Here is a 24,400-nt window from a genome sequence, read left to right on the forward strand (position 1 = left end):
AAAAGGATGCAGTCTGGTTACAGGTTGATGAACTTTATTTAAATGTATACCCTCACTGTTTCTCTCTGGCAAGCATCCTAAAGAAAGATTAAACTTCAAATATTAATATTGCTAGCTAGTATTCATATGATAGTTCTCTGTGATACTAATAACAAACTGCATTGCTATTGTCTCTTACTATAATTGAAGTCTCTCCCCACCTTGACCATATCAAAAGATTACTTTTTATTCCTGAAAATAAAAAAAACAACCCAAGAAGTTTATTTTTCTAGTGTTCTAATTATTCCAAATGCTCACCTTCCTACACCAGAAAGAGAGAATTCTAGAAGACTTCATCTGAAGACTGAGGGTTCAGACCTGCTGGGACTTATCCTTCTAACAACTTGTAGAAGTTATCTGATATAGTCCAGGTATACAATAAGACATGTTTCATCACACATTTACATCTGTGATGAAAAACACATGCAGTCTGGTTAAAATAGTTTCCAAAGGAAAAATAATACACTTCTCAACCTAAGATTGAGGCAATTTTTATTTAAGCCTCAAAACTTAAATAAAGGTATTTAATGCAATGCAACTCATACCTCACCTTTAAGGTGTTTAACATTAGATACCTCAAATGTATTTAACACAATGCACATTCAAATTCCACTGAACCTGTTTATGTTTTGGTAAACATTTAAGTGTAAAAATCCCTTATTTAGGCATGTGTCTCACATTTGGTTGTTTTGGGTTTTTTTCTAACACTTAAGTCTCTGATTCATGGCTATTACTATTTCCTACAACTTCAAAAAGCCCCACTCAACCACCAAGAAAAAAAAATCTGAAGTGCTAGAAAACATATGATTAAAATTTTTTAGTCAAACTTCCTGTAGCATGCATTGTTACTTAACTATCTCTTCAGACATTTTAGCAAAGCAAGCTCAAGACAACTGTTCAGCACCCATAAGGCCTTGAGTCCACTTCATTTAAAGAATTATTTTAATACTGATACAAAACATTTATTAGTATATTATCACCAGTAAAATTGCACCAAACAAAATTATAATCCAGTGCCTCTTCCTGAAATTTTTTCTTCATGTTCTAAACCAGACCTTTTCATAACAGAAATCATATAATCAGTCTTTAAAATAAGAAAATATTTTTCACAGCACAGAAATTTTGACAGAAAATATGAAAAAGCCACATGACTGATTATTGCCTATAGCTACATACTGGTGACATTTTGTTTTATGCCAAAAATACTGCATTTTAAACCTCACTTGTTGAAAAAGTGATGTTTTTTCTTCAGTGCTGCAAAGAATACTTAACAGATCTTTTATTTCATTGCCAGTACCAGAACTGTAAAACCAAACTTTTAGTAAAGCATTCAAGACTATGCCAGTGTACTATATTTTATGAACATAATGCTGGCATATTTTAAACAGCCAAAGCAATCAAGATTGTCTTTATTCTTTTCCTAATAAGTACTATTCTGGGAATTGACAACTTTTCTTTCCTTCCAGTGTTATTTCCCCAGTGTTCAGGTGTCATTCTCTAGCTATGTGGCTTTTCATTTCTTCATGCTTGACTGGGTATGAATGAACAACAGAAAACAAATGTGTGTATGCCAGGTTCCCGTTAGCCCTTCCCATGTAAAGGCCATAGCATTTGTATCACAGAGAAAACATTTAAAAGCGTTAGAGATGAGACACACCTGATTGGAATGAAATTGGTTAGAGAAATAAAAGATCCCCACTCAAACTTGAAGTGAAAAATATTTATTTATGGCATGCAAAACTATAAAAATTACTAGGAAAACCCTCACAAGATACATTGCAGTAGCCAGACAAAAGCAAGCAAGTATTTTTTAGTAATGCTTACTAGCAGTAAAGCACACAACATTAAGAAGCAGTGTTGGAGTATTAGAAAAATATTGTCCACTGGAGAAGTATTGACAGGCAAGAAAAACTGTCTGTTCTCCAGAGTAGACAAGGTTGATCTTCAACCGGATGGGACTGGTATTGCAATTTCTCTGAAGAACAAGAAATATTTAAAGAGATGCTAGAAATACTATTCTAAAAGCTCTATTTGCTGCAATCATACTTATCTGTTATAGAAAACTAGTGAAAGAGCAGCACTGTAAATCTTCTAAGGTGTTTTCTATTTAGCCCAGAAGATAGAAATCACATTAATTGGGGCTTCACACTTTTTGTGCCTTTGCAGTAAATGAACAAACTCTGACTCAAGTTTTGGCCTCTTAAAAAAAAAAAAAAAAAAGGAAAAAAAATCAAACATTTTTAGATATTCAGTAAAATTCTGGGACAGAGAAATGAAAGGGAACTTTAAAGACAGACATCAGTTGTAACTTTTTCACAGAAGGGATAGCACAGTATGGCTTTATTTTTGCAATTGTCAGGAGGTTAAGACAGAGGCAGAAACTGTTGTTTTAGAAGCCTGAGGAATAAAATCTGTTTTCCAAAAGAAGAAAAAGAAGCTGAAAACACTACCTCCCCCCAAAGATTTATGATAGAGTCCGCCATATAGTTTAATAACTGCTGAAAATGAATGACTTTCCGTCAGAAAACAGGCTAGAAGCTCAGCATTTTATAGAAGAGACAGCCATTTCAAAAACTTAGGTGTTGCTAACAGATGTTGATATATTTAAATGCTTTTTTTCTCCCTACAACAGCTAAATAATCAAAGAAGTTTTGGGGGGTTTTGCTTTTTTGTTGTTTTGTTTGTTTGGGTTTTTTTTCTTTTTTTTTTTTTAAGACCCATTTATGACTTCTCTAAAGAACATAATATTTTTATGTGGCAGAACCTGAACATTTGCTGGAATTGATTATTAAAAAAAGAATATAGAGCATGAGTCTATCAAACCTTTCTTCTACTGAAAACACAGCTATAAAACTCTGGTTTCATAGACAACCACCACCCTGCTGTCTTCATTTTAGCTTATATGTATTATAACACTGCTTATTACGGTAACTGGAATAATAGCTACCTTTTCTAAATCACTGTGATTGTCCTGTGAATTCAGTGGGAGCAGGATAACCTCACTTCTACTAAGAGCCTACTTAGGAGAATAAAATTCTGTTCAGGCTGAAAGAACACTTCATTTAAATTGATGATGAAATATTTGAAGAAAAAGAGGATTTCAGAAGAATGGCAGAATAATGTGAAAACATATTTTGGTTTACATTTCTGTGTGCCAATCTCAAGTGCTGCTGCAGGAAAAACAAACAGGACATTCATTACAACTTTTAAATTGTGCAACAATTTTGGGAAACTATAATTCTGAGGACAATTATTTTCTTTAAAGTATCTTCATGTACCCAGACTTAAACTGTTGTCCCAGTAATCCAGTAAGGACAGAATATAGGTCTTATTTGAACAGATTTTTTTTCCTCCTTAAAGAAGAACCCTTATCACTACACTCAATTTATTCATAAGTGATGGCAGCTTATTCACCACACCTCTCTAGTTAACATGGAGGCTTAAGTAAGTCCACTTCCACCTCAAGGCAAATGACTGAAGTGTGCTACCTTTATTTCTTGGAATGAAAAAAACCTCCTAAAACCCAACAACAAAAAAAAACCCAAACCAAAAAACCCAACAAACCAGCTGCAGCAGTTTTACAGTGGTCTGACAGCCTTATCTTAGCCATCCTCTCCATGACAAATAAACATGTAAATTAATTCCTAGGTTTATACAGTTTAGCATAAAAAAATAAAAACTCCATTCAGAAAAAAAAGAGATTTGCACATATGATGAAAGACAGTTGTTTCTGCTGCTTGAATACTAAGACATATCTAGATTTCCGTATGCTAACAAGCTTTCTCACAAGAAGTCAGTGACTGAAATTGCTGTGATCCTTGCTAGAAATACAAGTACATCTACCAAATGAAGCAGGTTCATGTAAATCCAGAGTAACAAATGACACAGCAAAAGCAGAAGACTTCGGAATGATTATAAATCTGATTATTACTTTCCACTCTCTTCTGAATATGAAGGTTGCATAGTCCAGAGCAGGAAGGGGGATGGTGTTGGGGGAATCATGTGTCTACAATAAATGGATCTTTTCCCAGAGTCTGAAGAATGCACCTGCAGGATTTAAAAACTAAATAGAGGACTCAATATGCATACAGTAAGTAACTCCCTCAGAGAGCAAAACCATGCCATGTGGTACTTATCCATATTTACTATCCTCCTGCACTATGAATTTAATAAGCACACATGCTATTGAGGGGAGGAGAGACAGGAAAGGAAAAAAAGCAGTTAGAGCAGAATCTTCAATGTTACATTAATTTTTTAGCTATGATGAACCAAAGGCAATTTACATACTTGACAGTCATATGTTACTACTCCAGTGGAGGTGTTCGGGCAAGGTGAAAAGAAGGATGGATGCAGACTGAACATAACCCTATCCATAACACTGCATGGGATGGCTGGAAGACTGGCTATTAGGCAAGGAGAACAAGGCTGAGTTGTCAGTAGACAAGTAAGGGAAAAAACCCAACACCTTCACCTAAGCATAATTTCTGGAAATGTGTGAAGTTTGTGCTGCTCATTTTTATCAACTCACAGAGCAAGGCTGGAGAATCATCAACCATCCTGCATTTTTACCCAGCAGCTCTCTTATCACATGGATTGTTTACATCTCTTTGAGTGTGGGACAAGAGAAAACCATCTAGTTAGAGACCAAACTTGTCCACCCTGAGAATATGTAATTTGAGCAGAGACCACACTACAACTATCAACAAGTTCTAGTAGACTAATTATCAACTCTCCCTCCCTCTTCTTATTTGTCTATGTATAAGGATGAAATGCTTGAGACAACAACATCATATTGTGCACATATTTGAATTCTATCATGAAGTATACATAACAAACACAGAGGTGGTAATTTAAGAACACAGAACAGATACAGCATATGTACAATTTTCGAAAACTTAAATGTACATGTAGATTAAAAAAAGTGGAGTCTTTTCACCTCCTGAAGCAGATGGGATATTGCCATTGATTTCAATGAGGTCAGGTTTACAGTCAGGTACTCTGCAATTTTCATAAGCACCTGGGAGGCCCACTGCAAGGTAGTGAACTTTATGCGTTGACAGTAACACAAAGAGTTAAAAATCTACATATGCTTTGGTAATGTTCTCTTACAAATGAATCAACTATTAAGTATACTGCTCTAGCACACTAGCGAGTATACTCCATTTGTAAAAAAAAAAAAAAAAAGTCGATTTTGCAATAGCATAAATTTCACTGTAGCACTTTACTTTTAAAGAGGAAAAAAGGATCACCAATTTCCAATATTAACTCTTAAAGTGTGCAGACTAGCAAAATTCGATTTTCCAGGATGCTAGAGGGGACAAGGGGGGGAGAAATCACACAGTATTTAAGTCATTTCATCTCCACATAAGTGACTACAGCAACTATATAATGAAGACTTTATTTTTACTACCTGCTCATTACTTTTGATTTCTGACCCTCTGCCTCCACAAAGATTATCTTCATTATTGTTTGCGCTCATTGCACCGTTGCTTAATTCTGGAGACCTAATTAGGTTTGATCCGTATCTGTTCCCACTGGGTTTTGTCGTTAACACTGAAGCCATCTTGTTAAAATGTGGTAAAGAATTTTCATTTGACCCTTGAAAAGTTTCAGAAGAGTCTTCCAACGCCATGTAATTGTCTAGCATTTTTGCTCCAGCAATTGATTGATTTGGGCCTTTTAGTATACCAGCTGTATTTGGCATTTCAGAGGTAGCATCAGAACAGTCTTCTTTATGATCAGATGAAGCAAAACCTATCTTTTTACCATTAATAAGTGACATATGTTCTTCTAGATTCATGCCAGACACCTGTGTGCATACACATGGAGCTTCTAAATGAAGATCATTAACCTGGTGATTCTTTGGTTCTATTTTTGGTGGACTACTAATAGCAAATGAATTAAGATTTCCCTTTGAAAAAGCAACCTCATTATTATTGTCTAGAGGTAGTGACTCTTGTGTTAGCAAGTAATTTTTCCTAGCTAGTGGTCCACTGTTGGTTACAGAAGTAAAAAAGTTATTTGTATCTGCAGGTTCAAGTGGTAGCTTTGGAAAGGTTTTAATTTTTCTCAAAGAACCTTTCTTAAAAATGCCATCTCTCTCCAGGTCAATAACACATGATTTTATATCCAAAGCAACACTAGCAAAACTGTCAGTATACGCTGCATGTATGTCGTCTTCTTTGCTCTTTTTAGCTTGAGTTGCAGGTTGAGAATGTTGAGTTCTCTCATTATCCAGATCAATTTGCATTTCCTTCAAACCACTTTCTCTGCCAGTCACCATAGTAACTATAGAAGAGTCCTTATGACAGGCAGCTGTCACATCTTCCACTGCAGACGAATCATCTGCTATGTTGTTTTTCTCATTTGAATATAATTTAGATCCCAAACTTCTCTGACACATTCTTCCCTTCCACATGTTATCACAGACATCTAGATGCAAAAACAGATGCTTATATTAAATATGTATTTAAACCTTCTAAACTTTCCTAGTAAATCTTTATATTGCTTTTTCCTACCACTGCTGTTATGTATCTTCAGTACGTTACACAAATTAATTATTTCTGGACAAGTCACTTTTAATCATAAAAGACATTCTAAATATATTAATTATGTTCATTAAGAGTTGTATGTCCCCTGCTCCCCACCTCCAATCTACAAATATTTAATAATAACTTTTTTGATATCTAGAAAGGAACCTATAACAGGAAAGTACACAAACACAGCATTTTAAAAATCATTAGATATGTCATGCAATATAAAGTTCTAGGCTAAATACATTTTAAGGTTACCTTGAGAAGCACCAAATGATTCAATTGAAAGAACCCTTCTTCCAACAGCAGACAGGCTTCGACAAATACTACTTGATGAAGCAATCTTCAGTTTTTCTTCACATAATGACAAAATGCTCTAGAGAAAATTAGTGTTAAATACTTATTTAATAATGAATAGAATTGTGAATTTTTACTAAAGTGAATCATGTTAACTCACACAGTACATCTGAATTTATATGATGCTACATTGAAGGTCTTTCTTGCACTGTTCATTATACCATGTGTTTCTATTATGTGGTTGAATTAATTTCTCATTTTTACCATGGGCTATCATGAAATTATTTAATACAGTTCAAGTTCTAGCCTACAGTTAGAACACTAAGAACAACTGATAAAAATTAATAATCTTAAATGTTACCTTTTATGAATAACATACTGAAAACATAAAAAAGCTAAAGCATAGATTATTTTTTAAACAGCCAGTGATTCACTTGAATTGAGTGACATAGGCAGGATGATGAATGTTTTTATTACTGGAATTACAATAAAAGTACATCCTGAATCTTTTAAAAAATGCAAAATACAAATATCTAGAAAGCACTATTCCCAATTAGAGAAAGCAATCATTATCAGATCACAAGAAGAAACAGTATTACATATCTCTTATCTGTAGCTTGAGCATCGTTTGATGGCATTAGCATTGGTGTCACATATGATTAACTACAGACATTCACACATGTAAAAACCTGTCACTTTGGATGGGAAGTAGAAGAGAGCTGCCTTTCCAAATGCATCCTACTGTTTCCTCAGTAACTGTTCCTAGATAAACACTGATGAGACCTCATACTGCTCTGAGGAGCTGCTGTTACTTTCCCATTAACCTGCTCAGCTGCTCTTCTGCTGTTGTGAGTGGAAGGAAGAAATCAGCTGTTGGTTCACATATCAGATTGAGGAAGGACAGGAAAAGGTGAGACAGGTATCAAGCTGTGCTGGAGTCTAGTGAAATGCCTAGAAAAGTCTATGGGTTTTCCCCCCGTATAGCTCCCCTCACTCCCTTTTACCCATGAATGGCCCAGTGGAAAAAGAATGGAAAAGAGAACAGAGTCACAAAGCAACCTTCATGTATTAACCCAGACCAGCCTTGACCCACTCTGTTTTTGGCCTGATGTAAGTAGTCACCAAAGCTTCCGAGGACTACAGACCAATTGGAGATGATAGGGAGTGCTATACAATCCCTTTCCCAACTATGCTCCAAAGTAAACAAATAGAAATACAGGAGTTGATTAAACAGGTTCTATGTCAGGAACGGTCTCCTGCCTGGGCAGTCCTCAACCAGGGAGCCAATACTATTTGCTTCATAAAAATGAATCTATTCATTCTTCTGTTGCAGGACTCTCTGCAAAGTATTGCTTATAGGTGCTATACCACTTAGAATTTATGCTATCCGCTCAGAGAAAAAAAAAAAGGAACAGAAAAGTAGATAGCACTATTCTGAAGTAGAACTGAATCCAAGAAAAGTCACATTTGGACAACTGTTATTCTCTGGCTACAGTCTGAAAGTCTGCAAAAACAATGCATTAAAGCTAAACTTTCACACATTAATGTCAAATAACACTGTATTAGGTAAGCAATATTTAGAATGTAAATTCTTTGAAAACATCTTCTTGAAAAATCCTATATATCTTCAAATTCTTTCTAAAAACTAAAGGTAAAATAAGAGGCTAAGTGGAATAAAATACAAAACCAATTAAGATGTCTAATCAAATACTATTAAACATTTATGTATTTACAGAAGAACTAGTTAGTAGTAATGCTTTGAACAACACTGCTTTGAACATGCCAAGGAACAGAGGTTTCCTGCGGTGTGGCTACCTCCATCCCCTTCTTAAATGCAATCCAAACATCATTTGAGGCACCATGCAAATTTCACAGCATAATGCCTGTGCTCTTACTTCTAACGACCCTCTCTCTGTAAACTCAATATTAAATGGGAAGAAACAGTTAGTGAGAAAATTTAGATCCACAAGTGCATTCACCCAACCTTCTTAAAAATTGAATCACTGTAAAATATCTACATCTGCTTTTCAGGCTGTATCACCATTAGATTAGAAAGAAGAATTTCTGCTGAGTCTAGGAAAACCTCAGCTTTCTTGCAAAATCTGACCATATTTCATATAAAGACCATCTCTTTATTAATGAGCACACATACAGAAATATTTTTGTCACTTTTTTAAAAACAGAAAAACATGAAAAACTGAAAACTATGTAGGGCTGTTTTACCTCAATATCTGGCCTATTTTCAGGATTTTCTTCTTGCATTTGTTCCAGCAGAGTACGCAGATCTTGCCCAAATTCTGATTCTGTCTCAGGTTCTACTATATATTCTATTGCTGCTTTCAACGTTGCACCCAAAGAATAGATGTGTGCCTGCATGAAGTTTAAAAAAAAGGCATTAAATATGTTAGCAATTCTCTCTCTCCTGCCAAAAAAGCTCTGAGATCAGAAGGGATCGAGCTTACATTGTTTTCATTTTTAACTTACAAGGTAACAGTTTACTGGAAGGGTGGTTTAATTTAAACAGGAGTAACAAAACGGGCTTCAGTCCTGCTTTAGGGAATATGTTTGTTGCAAACAAAAAGCAATAACCCTGTGTGGTCCAGCTAGAACCTTTTTTCTTCCTCACGAATAATCAGTACTACAATTGTTCATCAGCTACAGTTAAATATAAAACTCATCCCCCTGTGTGTGTGCAAATATTTAAGTTAGAAGCATGCTGGAAGATTGCAGTGGCATTTGTCTTAGCAGGGGAAAAAAAATTAGTCTGACTTATAAGTGCTATCAAGCATAAAGAAAGCAAACAGCAACAATACAGCATAATATCACTTGTCTCTGAAGACTCTTATGAAAGAATTTTAAGAAATGCTCCACGTTTGCCACCTCTGCTTCTCTTAAAATCCACAACCTTGTGATGACCTCCAATAAAAGCGGAGGTGAGCCAACAACTTCCTTAAATCTAGTGTTAATGCATTGGATTTGCCATACAACACAGCTACCTCTTAATTTTAGAAGTTTTCTGCTTCTAAAAAAAAAAAAAAAAAAAAAAAAAAAGAGAGAGAGAAAGACATTTTCAGATCTGCTTTAATAGTAACGGTAATTTACCCATGATGGCCTGTATTTTAATGTTCCATTCAGAGAACACAGTTCAGTAAAATTTATAACCAAGATCATAAGTACAAGTTTGTGTAAACATTTCAATGGTGATGCAGTACAGCCAGGAATTCAAGTGTACTGAACACTGCTCTCTCAGGTTTACAAATACATACATAAATAAAAGAATGACCAGATTTGTACATTAAATCTGGTTATACTAATGCATTTGCTATATGCTTTACTATTTTTCACCCTAGAAGGACAACTGACTCTAAGGTCAAAAGCAACTTTCTTCCCTATTTTCTCTTTAAGGTGTATTACTGTCTCTAAGTTTTATGAAGGGGAGGTTATCTGTTCTGCAGGTAGGTATATTAATTTACTTTCTAGTGATGCAGGGCACCTCCATGAAGGGGAGTGCAACACCACCTTAAAGTGCTGTGTGTGTGAGCATGTCACTTGGGCAGTCCCACTTCTTCCCCATCCTCCATGGCCCCCCCAAACCAAGAAAGCATAAACTAGTGCTGAATGCTGGACCTAAAGCCTTGATTTACCCTTGGGACACATTGAGATTAGGGGAAAGGTCAGAAAAACAACATATATGACATCTGATCTAAAAAGAAAAGCAATTACTGCAAAGCAGTAATTTCAGTCTCAAGTTCTTCACTACTCTACAACTTCACCATTAAGCAGAAGAGGTAACTGAAGACTCCTGGGTTTTTTTTGAGAATCTCAGAGGAATTCAGACTGGAGTTGGTATGATTTTTATTTTGATTTAGCAGAAGAATGAATGCCATTCATCTATTAAAAGAGTAAGGTTTACTTCCCCCCTTACCCCTGCCTCCCCTTCACCACATTAAGCTACTATAAACCACTTAGTGTCAGTAGCCCTACTGAAATACACTGTTGACAGATTTTTTTATTTTTAAAGATAAAACAAGACTATATTGGCAAAAGGACATGAAACTATGAAGCCTGAGCAAATAACCCACTAACAAGGTCATGGGAAGACAGTTATTGCTTCATACTTCCTGAAGTTACCACTACCTTCACCCATACTTATTTCAGCCGCAGCAAAGGAACTCCACCCTGGACTAATAGAAATACTCACAAAGGAAGTACAACTCCTATTAATAAATGTTTTGAGGATGATGGTCTTACAGTCCGCACAAGTTAACTTGCTATAAAACTAACTAGGTATAAATTAACACCTTTCTAAGCCTGCCCAAGACTGAAGGCCTGAAAATGTACCTGCCTGGAGAAAAATCAATCAATCTAGATTTACACTCTAGTATAGTTCAATCTGTGGAAAAAATTTAACCAAAACTCCTTCCCCAACATCCAAGAATTTATTAAGATCGTTTTAAGTTTAGGGTTTTTTCTGCAGACTGTTTCATAAGCTTTTGAACAGTGAAGAGGAAGTATAGAGTGTACAACTTATTCCTTTACTTTGATATTAAATACTCGGTTTCAGTGAGCTATGTAATTTTGCATTTCTCAATGGACAGCATTACAGAAAACTGAACATAAAGTTAAAAAAGAACAAGGAAACAAAGACAAATTCTTAAAAATATAATACAGCTCTATTTAAAGAGCTTTTTGTATAAATGTAATATTGTACTGTGGAAGTTTAATATAGTCAATTTTAGTAAGTTATGCATTTGATATGATCTGCAGCAAGTGACATCACCTCTGTTCCATAAAATGACTCTTAAAGAAAGAAATTAACCAATTCTCTAAGAAGTGAAGGAAAAAATCATGTTACGGATGTACACTATGCAGACCAAGCAATGTCAGAATACCAGATGAAATAATGCCATATACTGTGGGGACACCTTTGAATTCAGAAGGTACTTCCAAACAGAATAACCAATTTCTGCTTCCCTATACCACTCCTAACATCAGGAATGGGTAGAAGAATTGCTTTATTAGGAAAATTTGCCTTTAGACTCTAACATCCACTATATAACCGACACCAAGCTTCACTGATGATACTTTAAAGATACTATATTGCTTATGTGCTTTTATATCATGTGGCAAAGTAAGCAACACATTACATTTGTACTCTATCAGCAAATCTTGCACATCTATTTATTCAGTATAGTGTTCTATTTATAGAAATGCTAAGGTTAACAAAGGCAGCAGCAGCAAAAAAAAATTAATCTACTTATTCATTCTTGGGGGGGGGGGGCGGCGGGGGGAGGAAAGAAAGAGAAAAGCAACTAAGACTCAGCCTGCAAAAACAGATAATGTTATAACACTTGGCATGTCCCTAACAACTCACATCAAGAGGCAGGCTGTAGTCATGAAGTAAGAATTAAAAGCAGTTTACCTCAAATTGTCAACTTACTTGACACATTTCTTTTACGCTGTTTGGCATTTAGTAAACAGAATACTTCAGGGAAACTCAGTGAACTAGAATAGGGATGGAAAAGATGCTTGTTCCTGCCGCCTCCTCTTTTTGTTCAGTTCAGAAGTGGTATCTTACATGTGTCTACAGGCATCACTTTCAAGGCTATTTTATCATTTGGACATTACCTGTACATTTAAGCATCTCCAAAAGATGTGTGTGATTCCTCAGCATCTGATTTCATCTACAGAATGTAGTGTCTACTCCAAATACCCAGTGCATAAGAAGAAACAAGGCTTTATCTAGTCTTCCCTCAGTAAGAAATTTATAAGAAATAAAGTATTTCTTATAATACAGAATAATAAGAAAGCATATTTGGATATAATCTCATTATATACAACTCAAATGCCAACTCCAAAAGCGGGACAGAAAGATGGGGAACTTAACTTTGAGGGAACAAAAAAATTGCCTTCTGACAAATCTTATTCATCCATATAAGGTTGCATGTGGACATTATAGGACATAAGAACAGGGAGGGCAGAGCAACATATTACCTCATCCCACTTCTTCCAATTAATAATTTCTGTTCACAGTGGAATGTAACACATATCCCCTAGTCTGCCTTTAAAAGCACAAATGCCTGAGGTGCAAGCAGACAGGCTTCCACTGCCTCCATTTTGCTGTCCTGTTTTAAAGGCGTTCACTGCATCTTTTCTTGTACAAGGGAAAGGCCAGTCTGATACTGAATGAAAAAAGATTTTTTTTTTGTCCCCCACACAGAAAATTGTTCTGTTGAGGTACTTTCTTTCCTCTGACATCCAGGAAAACTAGTTTTGAAGATGGCCATTTCAATCAACATAGTTTGTAATTGATTTCTATGTTAAAACATTTATTGGGAACTTCAACATCTTTTCCAACTTGAAACTTTCTTTAATGTAAATCCCCGTTTTACCTTTCCCCTCTCCCAGCTCTCCAAACACCACCACCGCCAACCCCACAAGAAAAAGGGGAAAGAAAATCCTACTATTTAATTAATTTCCTGAGCTAGCAGTAAACATGGTTAATATGTAAAGTAATCCAATGTAACCTTAAGTCTTCTAGCTGAACGGGAGCAATGAGAAAATGAGATTGTGATCATCCACTAGGTGGCGTGCTCCTCAAGTTTATGCATCGAATTTGCTTCTACTTAATACGTTATTTAGGCTTAGGAAGAAAATTTCACTTTCTGGGAAAGGAGAGCAAGATGGTAAATGCAATAAATAAAGCAAATTCATAAGTATAAAATATGTACTGCTCACTAGAAGGGACTGCTCTCAGTGAAAACAATCTCACAATTAAGCTGGGGGGGGGTTAGTGTGTTGCAAGGAAAGTAACTAATAGGAAGGGACAGCAAACAGCTTTCCTTCTCCTGCAAGACAAGCAAAAATTGATACTGTATTGGCAGTTAGGAATGTTCTTGAAAAATTAAGAGGGTTTTTTTCCAGTGAAGATTTTTCCTTTGTTTCTGAAAAAAACCTCACCTGTTGTAATTCTAGCTAAGGAGAATAGTTTATGCGTTATAGGAACTGTTGCATTACAGGATAATAATATTAATAGCTGACAAATAGCATGCATTTCAAGAAAGATCCAAAAGAAAAAACCAACAACAAAACAACCTCTTCACAATTCCTAAAGAGACTCTTAAGTTAAAGACTAAATGTAACTTGTTACAAAAAATACACAGACCCTGCTGGTAAGACTGCACTATGGTATCAGCTTTAAAAAGTAAGGGGGAAGGTGAGAAAGTCCCATCAGGAAACTGATCTCCAGATTTGGTCTTAGAGCGTAGACCTACTCTTAGACAGAAGTTCGCAAATGTAACAAGAATTGTAGGTAAAATCATAATTGTATGCATCACTAGGAAGGCCATCACGGAAATAATGTGCCCTTTAAAAATCAAAATGGCAACATGAAGAAAAGATGTTTGAGAAAAGTCACAAGTATGATTTGAAGTCCTGAAAATTTTCCTTTCAGCAACAGGCTAAGGGAGCTCACGAATTTCAGAGAAAAATGTGAAGGTCATAATCATACGAGTAGCTTCAAATCAAGATAAGTTCTAATACTAGAGTGGTTTCCAAGACACAAAAACATAACAAGACTCAAAAGTGAAAAAAAAAAAAAAAGAAAAACAGATAAAAATTCAAAAGGTGAAGATACTACATATTTTTAAAATGTTCAGGCTAAGTACTGGAAGCACTTACCAAGGGAGAGGACAGCTTCTGCCATCATGTTAAAATTTTATATTATGAGTGAAATACATTCAAAAAGGTTTCTGTCAGTTCCAATAAAAAGTTACTGGGCTTGCTGCATGCCATTTTATGACCATTTAACACTATAGGAAGTGAAATCAGAGAACAGTAATGATCTGCTCTGGATTTAAAATCTGCAAATCAAAAGATCAGGAGAGGAAGTAAAAGCTCCAAGCCTACACACAGAGTGTGACAGAGGCTCTGTTGTATTACTGCTCGGCAGGGCTAAAAAACTAAGCTTCTGTAGGAACTCATACTTGCAGACAAACACTACAGAAAAAAGCTGACAAAAGAGCTTTTGAATAGTGACTGCATAAGCATTTAGCATATTGCAATTACGAATAATGACCATTTACATTTTGTATTCAGAAATGTAGGTCTTCAGCAGAACTGTAAAAGACAGACCACAATAGAACTAATACTTCCTGTAAAATATTTCTGACTAAATGATAAGCTATGGGAATAGTGTAAGACAATTCTTGGTTTTGACATTCATATCTGACCCTTATTTTACCTTGCAGTTTTTTCTTTTTTTTATTGAGATTGCTGCACATATGTAGGTATTTCCACCCTTTCACAATTCAAAGCATTTAAAGGTTCCATAAATGAAAGCTTCAGTGTTGTTATAAAATTCAAAGTTTTATAAACCAATTCAAGCTAATGCTTGAGAAAATTACTATTGGGAGAAAACATTTAATATTTACTTCTGTCTTTTTTCAATGTAGTCACTCTAAAATACACTATTTTTGTTTGGAAAAGAAAGTGAGAGGGTAATGTTCTTCAGCAACAAAATGAATGGGAAACAGCCCTATTATTTTTAATACTTTCCTTCATTACAAAGGGACTAAACACTTTTCCACATAACTGTAATTACTGGAAGGTGCTGTATTAAATATTAGCTTTTTATTCATTTGGCACTTTGGATGTGTAGATAATTAGTCTGCAGAATGTGCTAAAAGTGCTAAACCACTGTAGACTAATCACAAAACATATACTCTAGCTTGAATTGGTAGCAAATGCTGGAAAAACATTTTAAACCAAAGCTGTTCTTGCAGTTTGTCCCTTCTAACTACAGTTGCTACTTACCTTTGTCTGAAAAAATTCTTTCCCAAAAGACTTCGAAAAAAATGGGCACAAAAATGCAGCTACAGATCAGATTTTCTCAAATAATCCACTCACAGCTGAAGTTTGCAGGTATTTCAACCCTCAAATTGCCTTTTAATTTACCTAACAGCTAAGTGAAACCTTTTAAGTTTTAATATGTTCTTAGGCAAACGTCAGTTTACATTACAAGCAAGGCTTCATAGATACAATCATCTAAAAAGTTATCCTACAACAACATAAGGAGAACTGAACAAAGCAGAATCTAAATGCACTTGGAAAGAGCATGCATCACATATACTATGACTGAAAGTTGTCTAGTCCCTATATTTTACTCTGTTTTAGTTTCTTGTGACCTTTATTTATATCATTCAGTTTGAACTGTGGAACGCTGGTACATCACTCTAATCTCACTGTTTTGTAGTTGTGGGCTTCTTGTCTGTAATGGTTTGTCACAACTGTTTTATCTCCATGAATTTCTCTTTATCCACATGCAATCTTTTGCATCTATGTTTTGCAGCAAGAATTTACATAGCTTACTGCATATAAAGAAGTATTTCCTCTTGTTTGAGTTCACCTGTGTTCATCTCATTGTTGCTACCTACTTCTTCATTTATGAGGGCTGGCAAATACTCACTCCATGGCTGCCGCCATGGCATACTTCACAGATTTCTAGCATAATTTCTCCCTCAGGGCATTCTCTTCCAGGCTAAAGAATATTACTCTAAGTAATTGCTTCTTTTATGAATGCTGTTTCACCATCTGGTCCTGGAAATTTATTTTACTGCTAATTTTGTCAAGTTGGTCACTAGTCTATTCTGGCACACTGATTTGAGCCAATTTTTTTATAATTCCCCATAAAGAAGAGTTGCAATGTAAGAACCTTCTGAAGGTCCTACAAGATGAAAAAAATTAAACAGTTTCTCTGCTATGGCTTTGTTTGAAAAACTCTTTTGTATCTTGTTCATCTGCAATCATTGCAGACTTCGAGCAGCATTTCTGTGTTTTGATAGATTTGGAAAAAAATTGCTAGTTTTTCAGACTTTTGTAACCTTTTTCATACTTTTTGACTTACTGCTAATCACCTCCTTAGGCTGCTGTATACAAACTTTTTTTTTTTTTTGAGATCATGTTTGACGGAGATACATGGTTTTTTGTTTTGTTTTGTTTTAAATAAATCATACAATAGGCAGTCTCCATGCTACCTGCACTTTATTTTAACAAAGATATGTTTTGACTTTCCATATGGCTATGTAAAACACAGGTGACTACTGTCCATAGATTAAACTGCCAGCATCTATAGCAGTAATTGATTTGAAAGACAATATTGTCAGTCCAGAGCTACATGCAGAGAAAAAAAAAAAGTCAGAAAATACAAACTTTTCAACTGGACCTCAATATAATTTCAAGAATCTGTTACCTTAATTATTGTAGTGAAGACTGAGATATACCTTGAGCCACTTGAGATATACCTTGAGCCACTGGCAACCATGTTTGTAAACATTCATTTCACTTTGAGAAGTCACATGAGTATGAACATACACAGAAGCTTGACCAAATTTAAACCATGCTATGTGCATGAAATTACTCATGTGTTTGTAGAGTGAGGACACAAATTAAGAACAGGTTTCTTACACTTCCATCCCATTTTCAGGCTCCCTTAATCAAAGATCAGCACCCCAACACAGATGAATAGCACACTAATTGACTCCTCTCCTGCAGGACTGTAGAAGTATAATTATGACAGGTGAGGAAGAACATTGCAATAAAACTGCTGGACACCTCAGAAGTTAGATAGCAAAAGTTACACACATTTATCTTTAAAGCTTCTTGAACAATGCAATTTTTCAAAAACTTCCTTTGAAACTGAGTTTCATGTGTCACAACTCTCCCTATGATTTATCAGCAATTAACTTCCTTACTTTTAAGTTACCTGCCACAGGTAATTCATTTATCACTTAATTAAACTAACACAATTTATTCCCTGTAGGTTTAGAAACAAGGAAACGTGGGAAACAGTTATACGCATGCTGAGCAGACTAGTTCTGTCCTCTCTCAACTGTATAAGATTTTTTTCATTGTAAGGCAAATATAATGTTATTTGCAGTTATTGAAGTTATTTGTTTAAAAAAAAAGTATATTTTTATCTTAAACCTAAGAGAAGGTGCTTACTGGTAAAGTCTATCACTCTTTGAGCTCAGTAATACATTTGTACAATCCTGTATTGGGGGATGCTTATTCCACATTTTGGAGCTGTAAAACTTCAGCACAACGCTTCCAGTTAAGAACACTATGGGTCAATAAACTCAAATAGCATCCCAGTTGCTTTAGCATGCTATAAATCAATGACATCAGGACCATGATATGTAAAATAGTTGTTGCTGTACAGTAACCAGTTCACTCTTATTTGAAGTAATAATCTATGTAGATTTTTTTTTCTGTTTTTTTTTTTTGTTTGTTTTTTTTTTTTTTTTCCTACAAGGAACATATATAAGAATCTCTGATGAACTGCAAATGTAAAAAGCTGGCCAAACATTTCTGAACTTATCCCACTGCATAATATCTTGCTAAGACCACACTCAAACCACTGATTTTCACAGAACAGCTGTAGGTGACTGAAATAGCAAATGAGCAGGTAGCTCTAGTGTATATATCACAAATGTAAACAGAGGAACATAAACAGGAAGGATTTGGGTTTTTTTGGGAAGGGGAGGGTTGAGGCTGGTTTGGTTTGGGTTTTGTTTGATTGTTTCATAGGGGAATGATTTCTGCAGAAGTAAACCTTGCTCCTTCTCTATTCAGGCATAGAACTCATGTATAACGTGATAGGACTTGAAGTGTATAGCCCATAACCAAAACCAATTTTACAAGGAAAGTGTAACATACATATTTCATTCATGTGCTTCTTCAAAAATTGATTAGAACAGCATTCCTGGGTAAAAAGGCAACACCTGTTGCCGTTACAATTGAGAGAAAGGAGGAGGTGTTGGTTTGGGTTTTTTGGGTGTTTTTTTTTTGTTTGTTTGTGCTTTTTTTAAACTTGGTGAATGAGCTCAAAAGTTCAAGAAGCCTGGAGTACGTATATACTAACAGATTTATACAAAACCTGCTCCAAGTGTTCATCTAAGCCTAAGTCACTTGCAATGCATTTCCCAGGAGACAAGACCCTTAGCTTCAAAAGCATGTTCTCAATTGTTCTTTGAAATGCTGTAACTAAGGAGATTGATGTGTGAGTGAAAACCATTTTGCCATAATCCTGAAGGCTCTGTTGACTAAATCTCAAGCAAACTAATAAGATAACTCTACAAACACCTAATTCACAGTGAAAACTGAACTAGTCTCAAAATTTTATCTGGAGATCAGGAAGTTGTCCATTCTGCCATCTACTTCTAAGTCAATCAGTTCCTGAACCTTTCAAGAAGAAAGTGGTACTTATGAATACCACTGGTGAAATGCCTCTATTTTCAGTTCATGCAAATGGTAAAGATGAATTGTTTGTCATTGTTCCAGGGAGTATAAAGTCTCGAGATCCAGCCTAGCAATGATCATGGATCTTTTAGTGACCTGAATATCCATGTAAAACAGACATAAAATTAATGAAAGAGAAATCTTTTGTTATCAAGTAATGACAAGGAATAATTTTGCTGGAGGTCTTCATGTTGCCTTTAAGGGTTCAGGCTTACATTTCAAAAGCATTTTTCAGCATTCTAAAGAGTAAATGATGGAATTAAGCAGACAGTGCAATAGAAAATTAAGTTCTGCCAGTAAGACCGGTATGATGATGGGTTCACCAAAGAAATGAGTTTGAATGGGTAGCACCAGAAACCGACAGATAATTCTACCAGGACTAAGGAAGACAACTTCATCCATAGCAGAAAAAGGCAGAACAGTTAATGTGGAAGAAGCTGGAGATAAACAACTGATCCAAAACATTTGTGTGTCTTTTAACATTAAGGAGCCTAGAGTTTCATGACACTGCACAAGCATAATAGGAGAAAACAATCTGTCCTCTTTTCCATAGATTTTTGCTCATGATGTGAACTATCTGCAAATTTATCCAACACAGCTCCTCAGGCTTCTAAAAGAGTAAACTTAAAGAACCAACTGTTTTAAGACAGAATACCAAGTCCTCTTTCACTCCCAATCTTCCCCTCACAAAACAAAAATCCTCAAATAAGCTGATTTGAAAAATGCTTTTGTGCATCAGAGGATAACCTTCCTCAATCTCAGGGAAAACGTGTATCTTAGCTTTAATAATGCCTTCTTATAGGAACCTAATAGCTGAATAAGGAAGAAACCAAAAATATTACTTATTTTGATTGAGCAGGTTACCTGTACAGTCAGTCATTTCTCTTCTGAGGACATTTTTCTGCCTAAGAGACAGACTACTCCTGATAAAAATAGAAGTCGGTCTGTGAAAAGTTGTGTTTCAGATTTAGAGGCAAAACTGTAAAAATACCAGCAATATGCTCAAAAAGCCAGCTAGAAAAGACCAATATGACAACTCTGCAAGCCCAACTTCAGAACTAAGCAACAAGCTGTAGGTTTTTGAGGTAATCAAATGATAAACTTTAAGTTAGTCTATACATTAAAAAAAAAAGAAACAAGACTGTAAAAAAAATAATATCCTGTTGGCCTCATATTCTTCCTTTGGTTAGCTCTTTGTATAAAGCAACTAAAGGGTGATACTTGCTCAGTATTAAGTTCCTGAACAGAACCTCAATTGGGCTGATGATGTAAAAGCAAGAGCAGGAGGATTCCATTTCCTCTTCTATAGCACAGTAGAGGTATAGGCAACCGAATAAAAGTAATTTATTTTTGTCACTGAAGGAAAAGACAGCTTTAAATAACACTCAGAAGATAGAATGGTTTAGAGTACAGGAGAAGATAAGTTACCATTTGCTGATGACAAGCCTTGCTGCTGTTAGATAGAATTAGTCTCAAGAGGAGGCTACATGAAATTAAGGGAAACAGAACTCAAGAAAAAAGGCACTAGGTGTTTCAAAAGACTTATTTCCCCCATCAGATAAAAACAAAACCCAAACCCCCTCTAGGAGAACATGTAAAAAGTTTTCTTTTTTTCCTCCTGCACCAAGAGCTAAAGAAAGAATAGAACAGTAGAGATAATACCACAGCATTCAAAGCTACTGCTTTAAAAGACCAGGGAAATGGCAAAGGCAAGACTTCCTTTATACCTTCTGCTGTTTTGATTTGGGAGAAAGATGAAGGCTTTCGTATTTGGAGAAGGACCAACAGCTGAGATCTGAGCACTAGCTCAGTAATGATCAGCTATTGAGAAATACTGCAGTACCAAACTGTCAGCTCAGTTTTCTTCAGTAGGACCAACAAATATATACCCTGAACCTTTCTTTATTTCCTAGAACAGCAGGTTTCATCTGGCATTTCAACCCATACATTTATATGCATGTAAAATATTTGTATGTGTATGGTATATATCAATCCAACTGCCTTGTCACATTTCATAGGAATAAGCCATATGAATCTTAACTACTTAGTTTTCAAAAAATACGTAATACATTTTAGCTTGTCTTTTCTATTTGCACTAGTTATACCCCTTTCTGTACAATAGTTTATTTTTAAGGTTGTTGAAACACTTTTTAAATATAATATTAATCAACTATAACCCACTGAGAACTACAAGTCAACAGCTGTCACATTCTAGCAGAGACAGGCAGTGTTCAGCCCTTTCTGGTTCTGATTCTCTCCCAGGTGGGAGATCAGCATACCCCACTCCTGCCATGAGAGCAAAAAGCAAGAACAAGTTCTAGATGAGAAAACAGAGGAAGTGTGAACTTCACCTTCTTCCCATTCTCTATCCCATATTTCCCCCTTTCCTTCAAAGTAGTATTCAACTCCATATCACTATTCCAGTTCTTTTATTTCTGAAAGGTTTTAATCCTGCTGCATACTGAGGTTTCTGAACTACTGCATTTTATCACCTCGAAATAATGGAAGTCATTAAACAGAAGCATTATCCAGTCTGCTTTAGATATAAAAAAAAAAAATAAAATAGGCAGACAAGACTGAAAATTCACTTATTTCTGTTACAGAGGTTCACCAGAACAAGCAAAATTGAATAGCCACATTATTAAAAGATTATAAATGCAAGTTCACACATGGCAGACATCGGTCCTTTATCTCACTGAAAGCTCATATCTTAGAAATGTGGGGCTCTACATCAATGAACCTCTGTGTCAGACTCAATGGCAGTTTTGTGATGCAGACAAACAGCTATTTGAAACTGGTTTGAGACAGCCAATGTTTTTAACCTGAGGCAAAGTTGTACTGTAGTGATAGAAATAAGGCTATTAATGAACTGACCAATATTTAACTATCCCTGTTGTGTCTCCCATTGGTCAAATTTCACAAGTCTACACTGTACTGCCCACGGCAAGAAAATGAAATAGGAACCATTTTCATTAGGAAAAGGTTAAAGCTCTTCCTATTTAGAGGAGGGAATCAGGACTCAGTATTGGTTTATACGGAAGAAGAGTTGTTTGATAAGCCCAGTATATAGTTAAGTAGGTCAATTTTAAAAGAAGCCTCAAATCTATTTTTGCATCTCAGCCTCTTAATGTTTTTGTAGAACAGAAAAATACACATTCTATACTGCTCTCTACAATAGCATACTAGTAAAACAAAATTAGAGGCTAGCCTTTATAGTCAAGATGTTTCTAATTGACTTCTAGCTCAAGATTCAATGAGAACAAAAAGTGGTCAGCATTTGCTATAGCAAATACAGACACACCTTCTAGCTTAGAGAAGCAGAAAGTGAGGTCTTTCCATCAATGCAGGCAAGTAACAGCTTCAGTCATCAGAAAGCTTTTACTGAGCACAGCCACATTACATACCTGCTTATGCATTAAGAGTAAATGGGAAGATGACAATAAATGTACTGTATAGAAATTCACCTTTTCTTTGGAGTTAGTGTGGATCATAACTCTAAGTTTCTCTCCTGTTCCCCTTCCTTTCTTTGCAGCACCAACATTTAACAGTGCCGTTACTAAGGCACAATGGTAATATAAGTCTGTAAGGAGATAGCAAAGTGAGAGGGGAAAAAAATTAACATGAAAAGATACCCAGGAGGTTCTCTATTTTAGTCCAGCGCTGTCCGAGAGACCACCGGTACCTGCTTGGCTGCCTTTTTTGCCCTTGCACTGTGACAATGCTTACACCAGGAAGAGGAGGACATAACAGAACTACCCTATTAAATGCTGCTCCAACAGCTTAGAAACACAGCCATTTCAAAGTCTCTTGAGACTTTCAGAAACTGCAGTCCTTCCTCCAACCCCACAGGCTGGAACTGTGGCAGCACTAAAGAAGTCATCAGTTGGAAAGCTCAGCCACACTTTACTGTTGGCACCAAAAGCCCCTTTCACAGCTACTTCCTTCTTAACATCTTTCTCTCTAAAAAGTCTATTCTATACCTGACACTGAAGCTGACAACTCCCTGAAGGGCTAGTTTTTACCTTCCTACTCTCAACAGTAATTGAAGTTGGTGTCATTATTCCCACTTTACAAATGGAGAGCAGGTCAGGAAACAAGACACAAGTCTAAAACAGACCACGTGAAATCAAGTACTTTCCAGTCCTGTGCATTGTCGTTTGGACAAAACTTCAGATCTCTTGTTATTTGAAATCCCAACTAGAAACTGAAATTGTTAACGGTGTTGTTTCAGACCCAGGACAGTAACTCATTTCAGTTTGTTTCCTGTGTCTATTACCCTTGTGTGCTTGTGAGTGCCAGCTAAGTTTAGTAACTAATTAGACTGGAGTCACAATTCCATTAGAGGTCTGGATCAGTAATTCACCAAGCAGGAAACAAAACATCTCTTGTTGAAATAACTGTAGCTTTATTTGAGGGATTTAAAAAAAAAAAAAAAAAAAGAGTTTGAAGAGGAAGAAGTCATCCAGTAGCTATACAAACCTCATTGTGTGCTTCCATTTTAGAAGCCACAAAATAGGTCATGCTCAAATCAAGCGAAACCTCTGGCTGACAAAAGTATTTTAAAAAAAGCTGAGCTTTGACACTGGAGTAACAGCTATCAAAGATCATCCTGAACATAATTAGTAGTTCCAACACTAATTTTTTTTCTTTATATTGAAATGGGACTGTTTCAATACAAACAGTACTTCCCAGTTCTCAAAAAAGCATACTAAGCAGCTGCAAAAACACTCCTTTGACAAAGAACAACTGAGTAAGGTCATTACAAACGACGAAGCAAGCAGTGACACAAAAGATTTCACACCCCTGTAAAAAGGGCAGCTTATTGATATACTACAAAGAATCTTATAATACTGAGAAAGCACAAGGGTCCAGGGTTTCCTCAGAGAGATGTACATAAACCACTGCTATTCTGCTACTGCATACTAGGAGGGTTACAACTAGGGGTGAGGGGATAGACAGAAGTATCAATACCTTTGAAAAACAGAAGAACTTTAAGTATTGGCACCATGAAGGAAACAGCTAGCTTGAAAAGATTACAGTATTATAAAAACCTTGTAACAAGTACATAAGGATTAACCCACTGTAGGTCTTAGAAACTGCAAAAGCAAGCAGAGGTCAGTGTGGAATCCCTAGCAGAATTTGATCTGGTACTGAAGTACTTAAAATTGAACCAAACTCTACCAGTGGTAAAGCCTCGAAAGTTCTCCAAATACTCAGAATCCCATAGTTGTCTG

General features: G+C 35.8%; 1 protein-coding gene across 2 annotated transcripts in view; it reads right to left on the bottom strand.

Annotated features, from left to right (window-relative positions):
• The window catches only part of KNDC1 (kinase non-catalytic C-lobe domain containing 1), an 80,774-nt gene that overhangs the window by 45,613 nt on the left and 10,761 nt on the right, over positions 1-24,400 (bottom strand). For both annotated transcript variants that reach the window (XR_012650138.1, XM_075026135.1), the window contains exons 4-6: positions 9,093-9,239; positions 6,831-6,948; positions 5,450-6,471 (exon numbers count right to left, since the gene is read on the bottom strand). Coding sequence is in view for 1 of the 2 variants with exons in the window: in XM_075026135.1 (XP_074882236.1) it covers positions 5,450-6,471; positions 6,831-6,948; positions 9,093-9,239 (1,287 nt within the window). In the remaining variant the exon portion in view is untranslated. The remainder of the gene's footprint in view (positions 1-5,449; positions 6,472-6,830; positions 6,949-9,092; positions 9,240-24,400) is intronic.

The sequence above is a fragment of the Buteo buteo genome, chromosome 4 (assembly GCF_964188355.1).
Source record: "Buteo buteo chromosome 4, bButBut1.hap1.1, whole genome shotgun sequence".
NCBI lineage: Eukaryota > Metazoa > Chordata > Aves > Accipitriformes > Accipitridae > Buteo > Buteo buteo.